Here is a 16,369-nt window from a genome sequence, read left to right on the forward strand (position 1 = left end):
ACACCGGGTCATTTCATTTGGCGGACTATTTTGTAAGGCGGATGTGTCCGCTCTGGCTGCGGTCTTTCCGGTATTCAGAAATGTTTCTGTAAAGGAGCGCGGTCCCTGAAGAAACAGGGGTAGTGGTGGGCGCCTCGTCCGGAGTACTGTTATCCACTAAATATCCTAAAGATTGCAGCGCAAAACGGCGCCCGTTTTATTGCTTTCTTCTCTCTGCTCGACGATTTGCAAGCTTGGAGTCTCGGTGTGGCTCCGCCGACCGTTAAAGATTTCGCAAACAACAGACCGTTAGCTTAAGTAGCGAGCTATCATTAGCTGCCATGTCGGGTGTTGTGCGAGGCCCCGCTGGGAACAACGACTGCCGGATATATGTGGGAAATCTTCCTCCTGATATTCGCACAAAAGACGTGGAAGACGTGTTCTACAAATACGGGACAATTCGAGATATCGATCTGAAGAACCGGAGAGGGGGGCCGCCGTTCGCCTTCATTGAATTCGAGGACCCCAGGTAACGTAAAGGAGCTAACGTTAGCGGTAGGCCAAAGGCCATTGTGTGGCTAACCAACTCGTGTGCTAACGCGGGCTTGGACCATTCCCTGGACTCACTATACCTTGTTATCGTAACGAAACATGGCGTGTGCTGTTCCGGTTTCGATTTTGTGTTTGAACGTCACTTGTTTATGACGTCTATAATAAAGATCCAGCCTGTTTAACGTAAACGTTACTTACCCCTTGAATGTCCATGTAACGTTAGTTAACGTGACACTTGGCATCGTTTCTGGCTAGTTAGCTAGCTAAGTCAATGCACCAATAACGTTGCGCTTGATTGCATACTATTTATTACAGTGCCTTTTCGGTGCAATTAACGAATATCAAATTGTGTTTCTCTTTGCACAAATTGATTCAAAATTACTGTAACGTGAGTTGCGTCCACGCCTGCACGGTGGATTAGCAGCCGTAAACCAGATCAAGCTAGCCGCCAGCATGGCTGCATTCTCTCCATAACGTTGTGTATTAAAGCTCGCTGCCCGCCCTTCATTCGCAGCTAACGTTTAAACTGTAACGTTTTGTTAACAGGGACGCTGATGATGCAGTCTATGGGCGGGATGGTTATGATTATGACGGCTACAGGCTGCGTGTGGAGTTTCCTCGGAGCGGTAGGGGCTCGAGAGGCGGGTTCGGTGGGATCGGTGGAGCTCCCAGGGGCAGATATGGGCCCCCATCCAGACGCTCCGAGTACAGGGTCATTGTGTCGGGTAAGCAGATATTTGGCTAATATACAGAAATCTTACTATTATACAAGCATATCGCTTGGACTGCTGTCTGAAGGATGGTTTGCTGAATGCCCCTTTCTTGAGTGTAACTTTTTAAAGAGTGTGTGCAGTTTTAAGAGTTTAGATCACAACAAAGTTTGCAGAAAGTTAAGCTTCACTTTAAGTGTGCTCTGCATTTAGGACAGTAAAACGGGATAAATATGGCTCATACATGCAAACATACATTGTCGATGTTATAAACCCTGGGGTGACTGTTAGTCTTGTCCATCACATTTACTTTGGACAATTGCGAATAATCCAGTAACAGTCAGAAGTGTATTTAGAGAACAACATCTGTATTAATTTGGTGCATGTACCATTTAAAACAAAAAAAAAAAAATTTATATTTATGATATTATTACCTGTTGTAATTGTTGTTGTGGTGTTACTGAAAGTAAACAGTGTCCTCACATTCCGCTGTGGCTGTAGGAATCAATTAATAATCTTCACAATGTAAGACTTGATATGATTTGTTTTTTAATAGTAGATGAGGACAATGCACATTGATCAACATATACAAATAACTGTAAATGCGCCAGAGTTAGCCTTGAAGGTTAGTTTGTCTGTGGTCCCTAAGCAAATGATTAGAAGGAACCCTAGAAATAGATTACATACATCTAAATCTATATAAAAAAAATGTGTGCACAGTACACACAACCAATAAATTATGCCACAGTACAACACATGGTACTTTGCTACATTTCATACTAAATAAATTCTAGCATTACCAAACTGTCAAGCTGAACCAGTTCTTCTTTCAACTACATTTGGTCTGATTGAATTGAAATACTCCAGTATCACTCAATCCTACAGCTTTTGGGTTTTTGGGCAAACAAATAAGTTGTGTAATTCTGACGTGTGTTGAATTTTTCGCACATAAATCTGGAAAGTTGACCATAAGTCAGCTAACATAACTTTGGTTTAAATGTTTCAGGACTCCCTCAGAGCGGCAGCTGGCAGGACCTGAAGGACCACATGCGTGAAGCAGGCGACGTGTGCTACGCCGACGTTTTCAGAGATGGAACCGGAGTTGTAGAATTTGTGCGCAAAGAAGACATGACCTATGCCGTCCGAAAGCTGGACAACACCAAATTCCGCTCGCATGAGGTATGTGTACTGATTTGATCAATTGTCATGGATAATGTTTCTTTGCTGGGTTGAGGTGAGTACTTCCGGGTATGCTACATGTTTGAAACACACCTGGCCCTCATTTCCATCTATGGTATTTCCACCATAGGAAGGAATGTTGCCTTTTCAATGTCAAGTTCTCTTGTGTCCGCCAGGGAGAGACTGCTTACATTCGTGTGAAATTAGACGGTCCCCGCAGCCCAAGTTATGGAAGATCTCGCTCCCGCAGCCGTGGCAGTCGGAGCAGGAGCCGCAGTCGCAGCGCCAGCCGCAGTCGCAGCAATTCCCGGGGCCGTGGCAGAGGATCGCCCCGCTACTCGCCTCGTCACAGCCGCTCTCGATCCCGTTCTTAAACCTTTCTACCACCGATGTGTTGCCCTTTTGATGTATACCCTCCTGTTTTTACCTCTTATGAGTTTCTCCTAATGTCAGCAATTGATTTTTAATTTTTGCATTTCATGTCCCGATGTCCTTGTGGGTGATCATGGTATGTAGATGTACCCCCCTCCTCCTCTTTCGCCCTTTAACCCCCCACCCTCTCCAGCTGCTTTGTCATTTTATTTTCTCCCTCTCTCTCTCTCTCCCTTTCTTTCTGTCCTCTGAATTTTTGCAACATTAGGAATTGTGCTGTCGAACTTCAAAAATGTTGAGTTGTCATAAACTGCACTCAATGTTTTTGCAAGTATTGAAAATTGAGTTTTATTTTTGTTTTTATTTTAAAACAACAACAACACAGCTTTTCTTATTGGATATGTGGGGTGGGCTGTTTGGATGGGGAGCCCAATGCTTAACTGTATTTTACCCTTGTGTCTTCCTTTAGACATCTGAAGAGAAGGATTAAAGTGATTTGGAATAAAACCATTGTGGAGCACATTTCATTTGTATGGTCAGGATAGGACATCTAATTGAGGAGCAATCAGGTCGAGGCAATGGTACGCTTCATATTCCATAAATTGAACGTTTTTATAGGTTGCTATTTCATGCATGTCATACTTAACAAAGCCATATGTGCTGTACTTTGTTTATATATACAATTTTTAACATGCTACTCTGGCTTGTGACAGAAATAAGCAGTCCTAGATCAAGTGTTGTGATGTAAGTGTAACATCTTTGCTGTCAAATGTAAAAAAAGAAAAGAATCTGAATCACTACTTTTTGTTGCAAAAAAAGTCCCACTTTTAACTTTAAATGTCCTCATTGGTTAAAATGTTTTAACTTCAGGGAGCGATAGTTTTTGTGCTCAGTGGCTTTCTTTTTTTCTTGATCTGACATGAGTGCTCAAAAATGGAAAATTAGGCCCAAAATTCTTGACATTTTATTCTAACAGTCTCCCTCTGATTTTCTTCCTGGTATTTCAAGGTTTTGATTGGAGGAGTGGCTCAGTGGATCCCAATCCTTGGAGCTGGATGAGTGGATCGATTAGGGAAGGGATAGGCAAGGATGGATGCTCGGAACGGGATCAGTTTTCCAGGATTCAAATGAGCGTTTGATTTCAGAACTAATTAACGGGAGTCCCAGAGCAACTTTTTTTTTTTCTATTAGGCCCCCTAATGCCTATTTAAAGTTTTTCAGTGGTAATGGCTTTATTTTACAAGAAAACGAAACTGAGGACCAGGAAGTTGGATCAAAGGATGGAGTCGTAGATGCCTGGTATGAAGGAATAAAAATTGGGGAGGTTGGGAGGGGGTTTTGTGTGGGAGTAGTTTGTATGTTTTATTTTGCTTAATCTTGCTTTTTCTCTTAGCATTTTCAATAAAACACTTTCAAACAAGGACACTAGTTTGTTTTTATTTGAAACATAAACCCAAATATGAATTCATGTGACTATTGGTATATATAAATGACTTTTAGTGCTCTATTTTTCGTAATGTTAAAACTACAGTGTCTACTTGAATTAATAACTACAAGTGATCAATTACAAACCATATATTTGTAAAGCTGAAACCAATGTACTGGGAAATTAGGCTTTTGTATAAAAGCAACACTGCAGCTCTGGATCCACCAACACAATATCAGCGCATATGTTTGGTATTCAAAGCTCCAGTGTCTCAGCTGTGACGACAACTGATGAAAAGCCTGTACACAACACGCGCACAGCCAAATGATACCTACCCACTGCCAAGGTCTCGTTTCATTTTAGCCCACAGTTAGTGGTGTATACTGTCAATGATGCATTGTGGGATGAAATAAGATGCCGGCAGACAGGAGCTGGAGAAAAACGCTTGGAACACACAGGAGGCTGCAGCTCAGCCAATGGCAGGGTGCAGCATGCAGCACAGGGGCGGGGAGCTGCTGGAGCACAGCACAGAGAACCAACCTACCTACATGCTTATTGTGTAAATCTTTTTAAAGCAATTAGTCGCAGCATCATCTAAACCTTCTACCCCTGGCTGGGTGAAATAGCATACATATTTTTTGAAAAGAGTGTTTTCATTCGGCTCAAGAAAAGGTGAGTTGCAGATTCCCTAATGTGAAAAACATTGACTTGCATGTCTTGACATATTTGTGATTCGAGTTTCTCTCACGATGGTGAGCTTTGGTGTATGCCTTAATGTATTTCGACTGGTTAGACATGGAGACTGTACTGGCATGAATAACAGCAGACGCATTTTTGCCTCAGCACGTAATCGGATACATTTCGGTACTTTTGGTCTCCTGATGCAGAAGCTGCATTTATCGGAAAGTGATTTTGCAAGTAATTTAACTCCACCTGTATCAAGTTTCGCAGCCAATCTATGCAACACTCAGGAAATCGTTTAGTTAGGAATATATAGATAACAACACGAGACTAAGTTATGACTGAGGAATCAGTGCACATGATAGAAAACGCGGTACCAAACGGCCAATCTTCTGCGTATGATTGATGCTTTTGCGATGCTCCTACTGGCCTAAAAGCCATCCCCATCATCACCACGTGCGGTGTTAATTTTCAGTGCAGTGAACGCGTTTCTTTTTCTTCCTCAGGCAGGCATCATCATCATCATCCTTAACCATGACTGACAGGAAAGCTGTGATCAAGAACGCAGACATGTCCGAGGACATGCAGCAGGACGCGGTGGACTGTGCCACCCAGGCCATGGAGAAGTACAACATAGAGAAGGACATCGCAGCCTACATCAAGAAGGTGAGACAGGACGCTCCTCTGTACGCTTACATCATTGGCACATGATGTGCAAATTCAGAGCCTTTTTATTCTCATATCTATTTTAGTTTCAGTGTGGAGAGGCTCTTATGATCACGGCTGTAGCCAGGAGTCCCCAAGTCCCCCCAACCCACTGAGTTTACCAACATTTTGACACCAAACACAAGTATTGGAATTTTTACATTTTATGTACACTGATTTCCCAACATGATCAAAATCAATCAAACTGTATTTGTATGGCCCTGTCAACACAGGCCAGCGCAATTCAAAGTGCTTTTACGTGTGAATGACAAGCTAATAACACTAGTAATTAATATAAAAGTAGAGACAAATGCACAAGAGAAATAAAATATTGAAATAAAGACAATAGAGAAGGCAATGAAAAAAATAAGAATATTAAAGGTGTTCTACGTGATGTTGGGTGACGTCACTTCTTGTTGATGTTCAAAGTATTGTCAAATGAAACGGAGGCTAGGCTCGTTGTCTAGGACAACTCTTCTCTAGCTAACTTCCCTCTTCATGCTTCTCTCTCCTTCACTCCCCACCCCCCTTCATGTGCACGTGCACTAACCCCCCAACCCCCACCCCCAAATCCTTCTTGTCGGTTATTGGCCGGAACGCTAGAAGACTGTTGTTATGTTTGGTGGTGCAGGTTGGCCAGTTTGTTTTTGTTGGGGTTTGTGGAGCCCGGGCTGATGTTTTTACAGTGTGTTCAGGGGACAGGCAGCTAGCAGATAGTGAGGAGATGTTTTTTACAGTGTTCAGGAGACAGGCAGCTAGCAGATAGTGAGGAGATGTTTTTTACAGTGTTCAGGAGACAGGCAGCTAGCAGATAGTGAGGAGATGTTTTTTGCAGTGTGTTCAGGAGACAGGCAGCTAGCAGATAGTGAGGAGATGCTTTTTTTTTACAGTGTGTTCAGGGGACAGGCAGCTAGCAGATAGTGAGGAGATGTTTTTTTTACAGTGTGTTCAGGGGACAGGCAGCTAGCAGATAGTGAGATGTTTTTTACAGTGTGTTCAGGGGACAGGCAGCTAGCAGATAGTGAGGAGATGCTTTTTTTTTACAGTGTATTCAGGGGACAGGCAGCTAGCAGATAGTGAGATGTTTTTTACAGTGTTCAGGGAGACAGGCAGCTAGCAGATAGTGAGGAGATGCTTTTTTTTTTTTACAGTGTATTCAGGGGAAAGGCAGCTAGCAGATAGTGAGATGTTTTTTACAGTGTGTTCAGGAGACAGGCAGCTAGCAGATAGTGATGAGATGTTTTTTTACAGTGTGTTCAGGGGACAGGCAGCTAGCAGATAGTGAGGAGATGTTTTTTACAGTGTGTTCAGGGGACAGGCAGCTAGCAGATAGTGAGGAGATGTTTTTTACAGTGTTCAGGGGACAGGCAGCTAGCAGATAGTGAGGAGATGTTTTTTACAGTGTGTTCAGGGGACAGGCAGCTAGCAGATAGTGAGGAGATGTTTTACAGTGTGTTCAGGGACAGGCAGCTAGCAGATAGTGAGGAGATGTTTTTTTACAGTGTGTTCAGGGGACAGGCAGCTAGCAGATAGTGAGATGTTTTTTACAGTGTGTTCAGGGAGACAGGCAGCCAGCAGATAGTGAGGAGATGTTTTTTACAGTGTGTTCAGGGGACAGGCAGCTAGCAGATAGTGAGATGTTTTTTACAGTGTGTTCAGGGGACAGGCAGCTAGCAGATAGTGAGGAGATGTTTTTTACAGTGTGTTCAGGGGACAGGCAGCTAGCAGATAGTGAGGATGTTTTTTACAGTGTGTTCAGGGGACAGGCAGCTAGCAGATAGTGAGGAGATGTTTTTTTACAGTGTGTCCAGGGACAGGCAGCCAGCAGATAGTGAGATGTTTTTTTACAGTGTGTTCAGGGGACAGGCAGCTAGCAGATAGTGAGGAGATGTTTTTTTACAGTGTGTTCAGGGGACAGGCAGCTAGCAGATAGTGAGATGTTTTTTTTTTTACAGTGTGTTCAGGGGACAGGCAGCTAGCAGATAGTGAGGAGATGTTTTTTACAGTGTGTTCAGGGGACAGGCAGCTAGCAGATAGTGAGGAGATGTTTTTTTACAGTGTGTTCAGGGAGACAGGCAGCTAGCAGATAGTGAGGAGATGTTTTTTACAGTGTGTTCAGGGGACAGGCAGCTAGCAGATAGTGAGAGATGTTTTTTTACAGTGTGTTCAGGGGACAGGCAGCTAGCAGATAGTGAGATGTTTTTTTACAGTGTGTTCAGGGGACAGGCAGCTAGCAGATAGTGAGATGTTTTTTTTACAGTGTGTTCAGGGGACAGGCAGCTAGCAGATAGTGAGGAGATGTTTTTTACAGTGTGTTCAGGGAGACAGGCAGCTAGCAGATAGTGAGGAGATGTTTTTTACAGTGTGTTCATGGGGACAGGCAGCTAGCAGATAGTGAGAGTGTTTTTTACAGTGTGTTCAGGGACAGGCAGCTAGCAGATAGTGAGATGTTTTTTACAGTGTGTTCAGGAGACGGGCAGATAGTGAGATGTTTTTTACAGTGTGTTCAGGGGACAGGCAGCTAGCAGATAGTGAGGAGATGTTTTTTACAGTGTGTTCAGGAGACAGGCAGATAGTAAGGAGATGTTTTTTACAGTGTGTTCAGGGGACAGGCAGCTAGGAGATAGTGAGGAGATGTTTGCTGTATGTGACAAAAAATGTTGTAGCCTAAAAAAACGCGTGACATCGCTTAGAGGATCTTTAATGACCATAAAACATATTTATCAAAAGCCAGTCTAAAAAGGTAGGTTTTAGGTTTATATTAATTATAGGGCTGTCAATCGATTAAAAAATGTAATTTAATTAATTACATACTCTGTGATTAATTAATCTAATCGCATACATAATTAACGGTGCCTGAACCGATAAAAGAAAAAGAAAGGGGGGTACTAAACAACAGTTGGTGACATTAAAGAACGGCTTGTTCATTGCTAAGGCCATATGGTCAAAATTAAATGATTTAATAATAATGTATATCAATAACAATAACTAATTTCAGTAGTAAATTGCTGTTGAACCATCAGATAGGAAAAGGACATTTACAATAACTTCAAATGCACCACGAGGCTGTAGTTTACCAGTTTCATTGAACGCACCGTCTGTGTTGTTTCTCCGACGGCAGCTGCAGATTGTTACATCCCGGTGTTGAATCCTCTACAGTAAAACACAGTCACACTTTACACCGTTTAGTGTTAGCTGTCAGCATTTAACCCTGTTTAATCCAGCTACTAGCTAGTGGTAGGCTAACGTTAGCTGCTGTTGAGTATAGTGTTAACTAGCTAGCGGTAGGCTAACGTTAGCTGCTGTTGAGTATAGTGTTAACTAGCTAGCGGTAGGCTAACGTTAGCTGCTGTTGAGTATAGTGTTAACTAGCTAGCAGTAGGCTAACGTTAGCTGCTGTTGAGTATAGTGTTAACTAGCTAGCGGTAGGCTAACGTTAGCTGCTGTCGAGTATAGTGTTAACTAGCTAGCGGTAGGCTAACGTTAGCTGCTGTCGAGTATAGTGTTAACTAGCTAGCGGTAGGCTAACGTTAACTGCTGTTGAGTATAGTGTTAACTAGCTAGCTGTAGGCTAACGTTAACTGCTGTTGAGTATAGTGTTAACTAGCGTCATGTGCAGCGGTGTTTGTGTTTCAGAGCATCAGAGAGAAGAGCAGACATATCAGTGGCACCAGATTTCAGTAGCCAGGGTTGGCAGGAAGAAGATTTTATAAGTAAATGTTCCAATTAATGATCCAGGCATTTATTTATTTATTTGTTCTCAGATTAATTAATCAAAATTAACGCGTTATTTTGACAGCCCTAGTTAATTCTTGATACTGTAATGACCTTTTCAGTCATGCTGGGATCAATAAAGGTTTATCCTATTTATTTGTTGGTCTAAAATAAGAAGAAACTTTATTATTTGTCACATACAGTCGTACGGTACAATGTAGTGAAATTCAATCCCTGCGTTATACCCTAAGCATTAGGAGCAGTGGACAGCCAGGTCAGGGACATTTGGTCGGAGGAGCTGAAGATGCAGCCGCCAATCTTGTGTTTTAGGACCGACCCACTCTACATCTGAGCCACAGCCACTCCTAAAGTAGTGAACCCCCAAATTCCTAAGGATAAGAGGTGAAATTATTTGACAATTAAAATAACTAATCGCTAGGGGTGCACGATTCAGAAAATGTCACGATTCGATTCAATATCGATTTTCAGGCTCAAGATTCAATTAAAAATCGATTCTCGATTTAAAAAAACCCAATTCACAGTATGTAAATGTAGTTACTTTTTCCATGTGATTGCAATAGACATACAATTAATTAAAAAATATGAATTGATTTTTGGAATTCTATGAATTTTGAATGGTAGAGCTTGAATCGTGATTTGAATGTGAATAGATATTTTTGCACACCCCTACTAATTACCAACTTTTCGATAATCAGTTTTTATTTTCCAATCAAAAATACCAAACCTTTGCTGGTTTCAGCTTCTCATATGTGAGGAATGGATATGCTTTTTTCCCCCATAATGACAGCAAATTCAATATATCTTTTAGGTTTTAGACTGTTGGTCGAATCAAACAAGCAGATTCTCAGGGGAAATTCTCATGACCATTTTGCAATATTTTCTGACAATTTATACCCAAAACAACTAATTCAGAACATGATCAGCAAATTAATTTCTGAAATAATTCAAATAAAACAGTAGCTTCAGTGGTAGTTGTGGCCTTAGTCATGATATGTAAGGTAGGATTTGGTCCTGGATTTTACTGCTTTACACCAGTCTTCTTCTTTTGACCTTTTTCAGGAGTTTGACAAGAAGTACAACCCCACCTGGCACTGCATCGTCGGGAGGAACTTCGGCAGCTACGTCACCCACGAGACAAAGCATTTCATTTACTTCTACTTGGGCCAAGTGGCTATATTGCTCTTCAAGTCTGGCTGAGAATTTCCTGAAGGGTGTTGAGGAGGTTTTCTCCCTGAACCTAAATTGGAAATGCACTGGTGGCTGATGTCTCCCATACACTAATAACGACATACCATAATGATGCAAACCAGGCCGTGCGCAAATGCATGGACTATACACTATTAAATGTATGTTACAGTAAGTTTACTTTTCGATAGTTGCCGTTTGAATGCAACTGAAGTAGTTTTTGTTGATACTGTTAAATTCTAGGTTGTGAAAGATTTCAACGTGGCCCTCGATTGTAAAATAAAGGAAAGCTGTAGAATGTAATGGTGCATCTGCTTTCCTTCACAAGTGGCATTGCCAGAACCTGTTATGAGACTCCATCTGTCGGTTTAGATGGTAAAATCATACTGCGTGCACCAGTTTAACACTTCATTATCCAGATTTTAACACGGGAACATGGAAAGAAGTCGATGAATGGAGCAAAATAGTCTTTTCACATGATGAGTTACTTCATGGCATTCCTTTGATTTCCAGGAGAACAAACGGCATGAGTTCAGTTCATAGTTCAGTTGCTATTTTACTAATTTAAAAGGAATTATGTCTGTACATGCAAATACAAAACCTTTAATGTTCATTTGGATATAAAATAAAATATCCAACGGATTTCAGAAAAGATGTCATCCAACACACTTGACATTTTGGAACCAACACAAGCCAGTGCATGCATTTCCAGGGATGTTTAGTTTGTCAAGTTTCACTGTGAGGCACGGTAGAGCAAATAAAGCTCACAAACAGTTCTTTAGCCTGTAATAACACTACAGACCTCCCAACTCACCTACCTAGATATCAGTCCTATAATCTTGTGTTTCTGCATGCTTGGAGGATAATGACCACAATTTCTTTATCTGTCATCAGACCCAAACAAAAGCTCACTTTGAAGATAAATAGTTTTTTTTAACTTCTGAGTATGTAGATATTGGACTGACCCGATGTAAAGCAGTGTTGGGAAGGTGATTTAGAGAAAAACATCTGCAGTCAACTCTACCAAGGCTACCAACACCCCTGTGTTTCTGATTCATTCGCGTGTCTTGTGTGGCTCGTAATACTTTCAAGTTGCATTTACCTCTGACCTTTATTTTTGCATTGTCAGTGTACTGCCAGACATGCAGGAAAGACGAAGCATTTAGGAGTTCTTCTTAAAGCAACTGCAAGGAGGCGTATCCCTTGTCTAGCACACTGATTTGTTTTTTTTATTTTGTCGTGTCAGTATAATTAATTGGAAAGGGCAAAGCTTAATGTTTGGATTCTTTAAGAGGTCAGTTTGAGGGATTTAGTCATGCGGTTGGATAACACCAGACATTTCTCGCTGTGTTGTAAGACAATGTTTTAAGTTGCTCTCTTGCATAATCCAACAATGGGTAAAATGTGTATCTTTCAAATGTTAGCTTGGATTGACATTGAGGGAAGTCTTCCTAACTATTGTCAATGTTAACTGATTTAGTATTGTTTTTCTGGCATGCATTTTTGCTGTGTATATGTAGGAGCCATTACAATGCTGTTAAATTTGCACAAAACGTGTGCCTGTCATTGCTCTCAACTGTAACCGGCTTGAGTACAATTGCACTTCATTAGAGTTATCCAGTAGGTTGCTACAGAACCAAAATCGTATAAACTCGATAAAATAAAAATTAATTGTTGACTTATTTTGTTGGCGCCCCTTTTTTGCTGAAAACAAGTGATTGGTTGATGGACAAAAAATAAATCACTTTTTGAGAATTAATTGTTGACTTAAAGGACATAGTTTGACATTTTGGAAAATTAATTAATTAATTCAGCAGCTTGTTAGCTTAGCACAGAAATGGGGAAAGAGCTAGAGACATACAAACAAGATATAACTTGTAAATTACTGAGCTTTAGAGGTGCAGGTAGGGAGATTGGGTTACCTTTTCCAGAGCCTTCAGAGGCAAAGTGCAGCACAGGTGTTCATCGTCATCATCACCTGGGGATCTCTTTATCTCAATGGTTGCACCTTGACAGGTCAGCAGCAACGAGGTCAAAGTTGAAATATCAAGCAGTGCGCCATGCCTAGGGTAGCGCTTGCTTCAAGTTATCAGACCGCGGTGGGGTACCCAGCTGTCTTTCAGGACCGTAAGCCTCCCTTAACCTAGAATTTAAAGGAATAGTTTGATAATTCTGAAAACACGCTTATTTGCTTTCTTACCAAGAGTTAGATGAATAACGTTATTGATATCACTCTCATATCCCTCCCTGTCCTCCGCGCTTAAGCTGCCTACACATGATAAGAGAAAACACTGGGGGGTAGGGCCCAGAGCATCGTGCAGACACTTCAGCAGCACAAGGTATATGTTGGGGTGTGCAAAAAAATCTATTCACATTCGAATCGCGATTCAAGCTCTACCGATTTCAAAATCGATTCATAGAATTCTTTTTTTTTATTGTATGTCTACTGCAGTCACATGGAAAAAGTAGCTACAGTTACACTGTGAATCGGTTTTTTTCATTTTTGAATTGAAAATTGATTTTTAATTGAATCTTGAGCCTAACAATCGATATTGAATCGTGACATTTTCTGAATCGTGCACGCCTAGTATACCTCATCATTTCTTCTGGCTACCTCTTTTAATGGTTGTGCCTTGAAAGGTGAGCGGAAACAAAGTTGAAATAATTTATAGTTTGAGTTGAGCACTCTGCAGCAGTAAACAAATGCAGGAAACAATTTTTTTTGGGTGGAAGAACCCCAGAACCCGCTTTGGTTTCAAAATCCTCCCTATCTTTGAGGTCTCATAGTTGGCGAGTATCAATCTAATTATCTAACTCTCAGCAAGAAAGGGAATAAGTCTAATGTTATTTCCCAAAATGTCAAATCATTCCTTTAAAGGTCCAATGTGTAGGAATTTCTCCCATCTAGCGTTGAGATCATATATCAATCAACTCTCTCGTGCCACGCAGTTCAAAGTAGGTATCACAGCTACGGTAGCCTTCACGCTTCAAAAAGACGGTCTCTTGCTCTTTTCAATCGCCTTTTTATTTTTCTGGGCGAAGAAGAAGAAGACTCCTGTTCCTGAAATTAGGATTTTGAATACGTGTGGTCCTCCATGTTTCCTTCTTCAAACTCGCCGGGGCCGGGAAGCTACGATACCCGTTAGCAGCATTAGCAGCACCTGAGTTTATCATGTGACAGCGAAAACGCGAAAGGTGGAGCAGTATGTCCTGTGTGTCCCTTACCGACTAACGTATTTCAAGATGGTGCATGAATATGGAGCGTCTACTCCAGTTCATGCAAACGCAAATGTAACATTTCAAGCCAATAGGAATACTTGGAATTGATGGTGGTGGTCAATATTCATGAAAAACGACAAGTTTGTGAACGGGCAACACAGATTTTGATAATGAACAACTAAACACGTTACACACTGTCCCACAGACAGCAATTATGATATGGTAGCAAATTGTAGCATAACAGCGCCATACCAGCAATATCTACCTAATGTTTGGTAGTCTTGCATTGCCAGACCTTACTCCACAGTGCTGCAGAGTAAGGTCTGGCCCCTCCACAAATACACTCCTGGATAGGAGAAAAAAACTCTGGGTTGTTTGCATTTCTTTAACCCAATCCCAGTCGTCTTGGTTGGTGCTAAGCTCCAGACACAGCAACGATGGCTCTACTAAATAGTCTCAGGAAGGAACTTGTTATGGTGGAACATTTGCTCCCCGCTAAAGAAAACTCCACATCCAATATTAAAGTTGAAGTTAACTGTTGACACAATCCAGTAACGTGAGCTATTTAAATCATCTGATACATGGTTAAACCTCATTGGCTCTTACCAGTGTATCTCTGTGTGTACTTTGTCCATCCCCACCAATCGCTCCCAAAAGGTCCCAGTTAGAGAGGAAATGCCCTAAACATATTCTTTGTAAATCTTTACAATCATTCCCTGAAAGAACCAAGCAGGCCTGTCTTGTTGCTCAGTCTAATTGTTTTTCAAAACTCATTTTCAGCATGTAGCTTGCTAGCTCCAAGTTTGTTGTGGTTTCCTGAAACCCACGGATTATCCTGTAAATGAACTGTTGTCGATCCAGACTACTTTAAGACTGTTGTAAAGCAAAAATAGTAACAATTTACTGATTCTAGCTTCTATACTGTGAGAAATAGGCTTTTTTAGATCATCATAGATAACATTTCTTTGAGTTTTGGAGGGTTTGTTGGACATATTTAGGTCACATTAAGTCACATTGGACGCTAAGAAAATGTGATGGCCTTTTTCTGAAATCTAACGAGGTTCAAAACAGACCTTGAGACATATCCTTCCAAAAATAATGCTGCCATAATGCTATTATGCTTTTGCTACTTGTTCAATTCTACAATAAATCACAACACAATAGACAAACAGAATGGGACAACAGAGATCCATAGAGTGCAAGCTGACTGAACAAAATGGATAATAAAGAGAAGAACATACTATGTAGATTTCACTATTCCTGCGTTAAAGCTGCAAAGCTGTAGTGTTGGACTCACTGTGTGTTTACTCTGAATAATGGAGGCTCAAGTGGTCTGGTGTGAAAAGCAGTCCATAGCAACAAGTGTGTAAGACCTTCAGTCAGAGATGAGGAGCACAAACCACGTAACTGGGACATCAGTTGTTGTGCTGGTTAGCCATATGGCTCGCCAAGACACTTATCTATCGATGCTGCGTTCAAGTCATTCTTTTTTTTCTTTTCCACATTTCCCATATTCTCAGTAATTTCTTAATCCACTGACTTTAAATGTAATTTTTGCCTCATGCGGAGTACTACCCTGATGATCATTGCCCTAGTGGAACAAGGAATCATGATGCTTACCGTGAGCTGCAATGTAAAATACAAAAACATATTTTTATTATAGAATCAAGAAAATAACCCTAATTATGATTTTTCATTTTTTTTAATAAAGCCTGCAAGTCTTTTATTCCCTAATCCAGGGTTTGGGAAGTGAAGAAAAATGTGGGTGTTTAACAGGGTCTAACAGAAAGATGCTTTCAAGTTGCATTATGGGATGTACAGTAGCATCTGTTTTTGGAGAAAAGACCCATAAGTAACAATTTGAAGTCAGGATATCTCGACTTTTGTAGCACACATTTTGACCATTCTTTCTTTAATATATCTTTCTTGCAAGCCCCCAACATTATGTAAGTGAAATACTACATAGTATGAGTACCACTTTAAATCTAGAAAATTACAAGTCAGAATAAGCTGCCACATTCAGACAAATTAATAATGTTTTTGCTTCCCAGTTGTAGCATTTCAATCCTTGTAGGGAATAGCCCGTTTTGTTTTCCCATTAATGCTGCACAAACTAGTGGTGTCCAAGAATGTGTCGTCTAGAGCCATGTTTAATTACTACATCAGCTGATTTCACTGATTAACCTTCAGTCAGAGTGAACTCAGCGTGCAGAGCTGGTGCTGTTAGGCTGGCATGAAAACTTGTGTACACGTCTGCAGACGACAAACAGGAACAGAGGTTGGACCTCAGTTTCAATACCGAGATTATGTGTCAGGATCAGGGCTGATGTAATGGTGTGCATTACAATGGGATGTAATCATAGACAAATTACATACAGTGGTGTGAAAAAGTGTTTGCCCCCTTCCTCATTTCCTGTTCCTTTGCATGTTTGTCACACTTAAGTGTTTCGGAACATCAAACCAATTTAAACAAAAGTCAAGGACAACACAAGTAAACACAAAATGCAATTTGTAAATGAAGGTGTTTATTATTAAAGGAGAAAAAAAATCCAAACCATCATGGCCCTGTGTGAAAAAGTGATTGCCCCCTAAACCTAATAACTGGTTGGGCCACCCTTAGCAGCAA

At 41.0% G+C, this 16,369-nt stretch overlaps 2 protein-coding genes across 3 annotated transcripts; both read left to right on the top strand.

The window, feature by feature from the left end:
- The first annotated feature begins 61 nt into the window (after positions 1–61).
- On the top strand, positions 62–4,213 carry srsf1a (serine and arginine rich splicing factor 1a). Of its 2 annotated transcripts, XR_013501274.1 has the most exons (5): positions 62–508; positions 1,078–1,256; positions 2,248–2,420; positions 2,597–3,373; positions 3,801–4,213. XR_013501274.1 is itself a non-coding variant. In XM_078245358.1 (4 exons), the coding sequence occupies exons 1-4, from the start codon at positions 321–323 to the stop codon at positions 2,792–2,794; spliced, it is 738 nt and encodes a 245-aa protein (XP_078101484.1). In that variant the 5' UTR covers positions 62–320; the 3' UTR covers positions 2,795–4,213. The 2 variants fall into 2 exon arrangements, 1 of the variants encoding a protein (XP_078101484.1); XM_078245358.1 differs by having other exon boundaries at positions 2,597–4,213.
- A 479-nt stretch (positions 4,214–4,692) lies between these two features.
- Positions 4,693–12,202, top strand: dynll2a (dynein, light chain, LC8-type 2a). Its single transcript, XM_078245369.1, has 3 exons — positions 4,693–4,890; positions 5,406–5,565; positions 10,399–12,202. The coding sequence occupies exons 2-3, from the start codon at positions 5,434–5,436 to the stop codon at positions 10,534–10,536; spliced, it is 270 nt and encodes an 89-aa protein (XP_078101495.1). The 5' UTR covers positions 4,693–4,890; positions 5,406–5,433; the 3' UTR covers positions 10,537–12,202.
- Positions 12,203–16,369: the final 4,167 nt, after the last annotated feature.

Source organism: Sander vitreus, chromosome 3, assembly GCF_031162955.1.
Source record: "Sander vitreus isolate 19-12246 chromosome 3, sanVit1, whole genome shotgun sequence".
Taxonomy (NCBI): domain Eukaryota; kingdom Metazoa; phylum Chordata; class Actinopteri; order Perciformes; family Percidae; genus Sander; species Sander vitreus.

What these genes read in the sequence shown, in the direction of transcription:
- srsf1a (XM_078245358.1), top strand. Translation starts at nt 321, where the DNA reads ATGTCGGGTGTTGTGCGAGGCCCCGCTGGGAACAACGACTGCCGGATA. An exon ending in GTACAGGGTCATTGTGTCGG is followed by an intron (nt 1,257 to 2,247) that starts GTAAGCAGATAT and finishes TAAATGTTTCAG; the next exon opens with GACTCCCTCAGAGCGGCAGC. An exon ending in CCAAATTCCGCTCGCATGAG is followed by an intron (nt 2,421 to 2,596) that starts GTATGTGTACTG and finishes TGTGTCCGCCAG; the next exon opens with GGAGAGACTGCTTACATTCG.
- dynll2a (XM_078245369.1), top strand. Translation starts at nt 5,434, where the DNA reads ATGACTGACAGGAAAGCTGTGATCAAGAACGCAGACATGTCCGAGGAC. An exon ending in TCGCAGCCTACATCAAGAAG is followed by an intron (nt 5,566 to 10,398) that starts GTGAGACAGGAC and finishes GACCTTTTTCAG; the next exon opens with GAGTTTGACAAGAAGTACAA.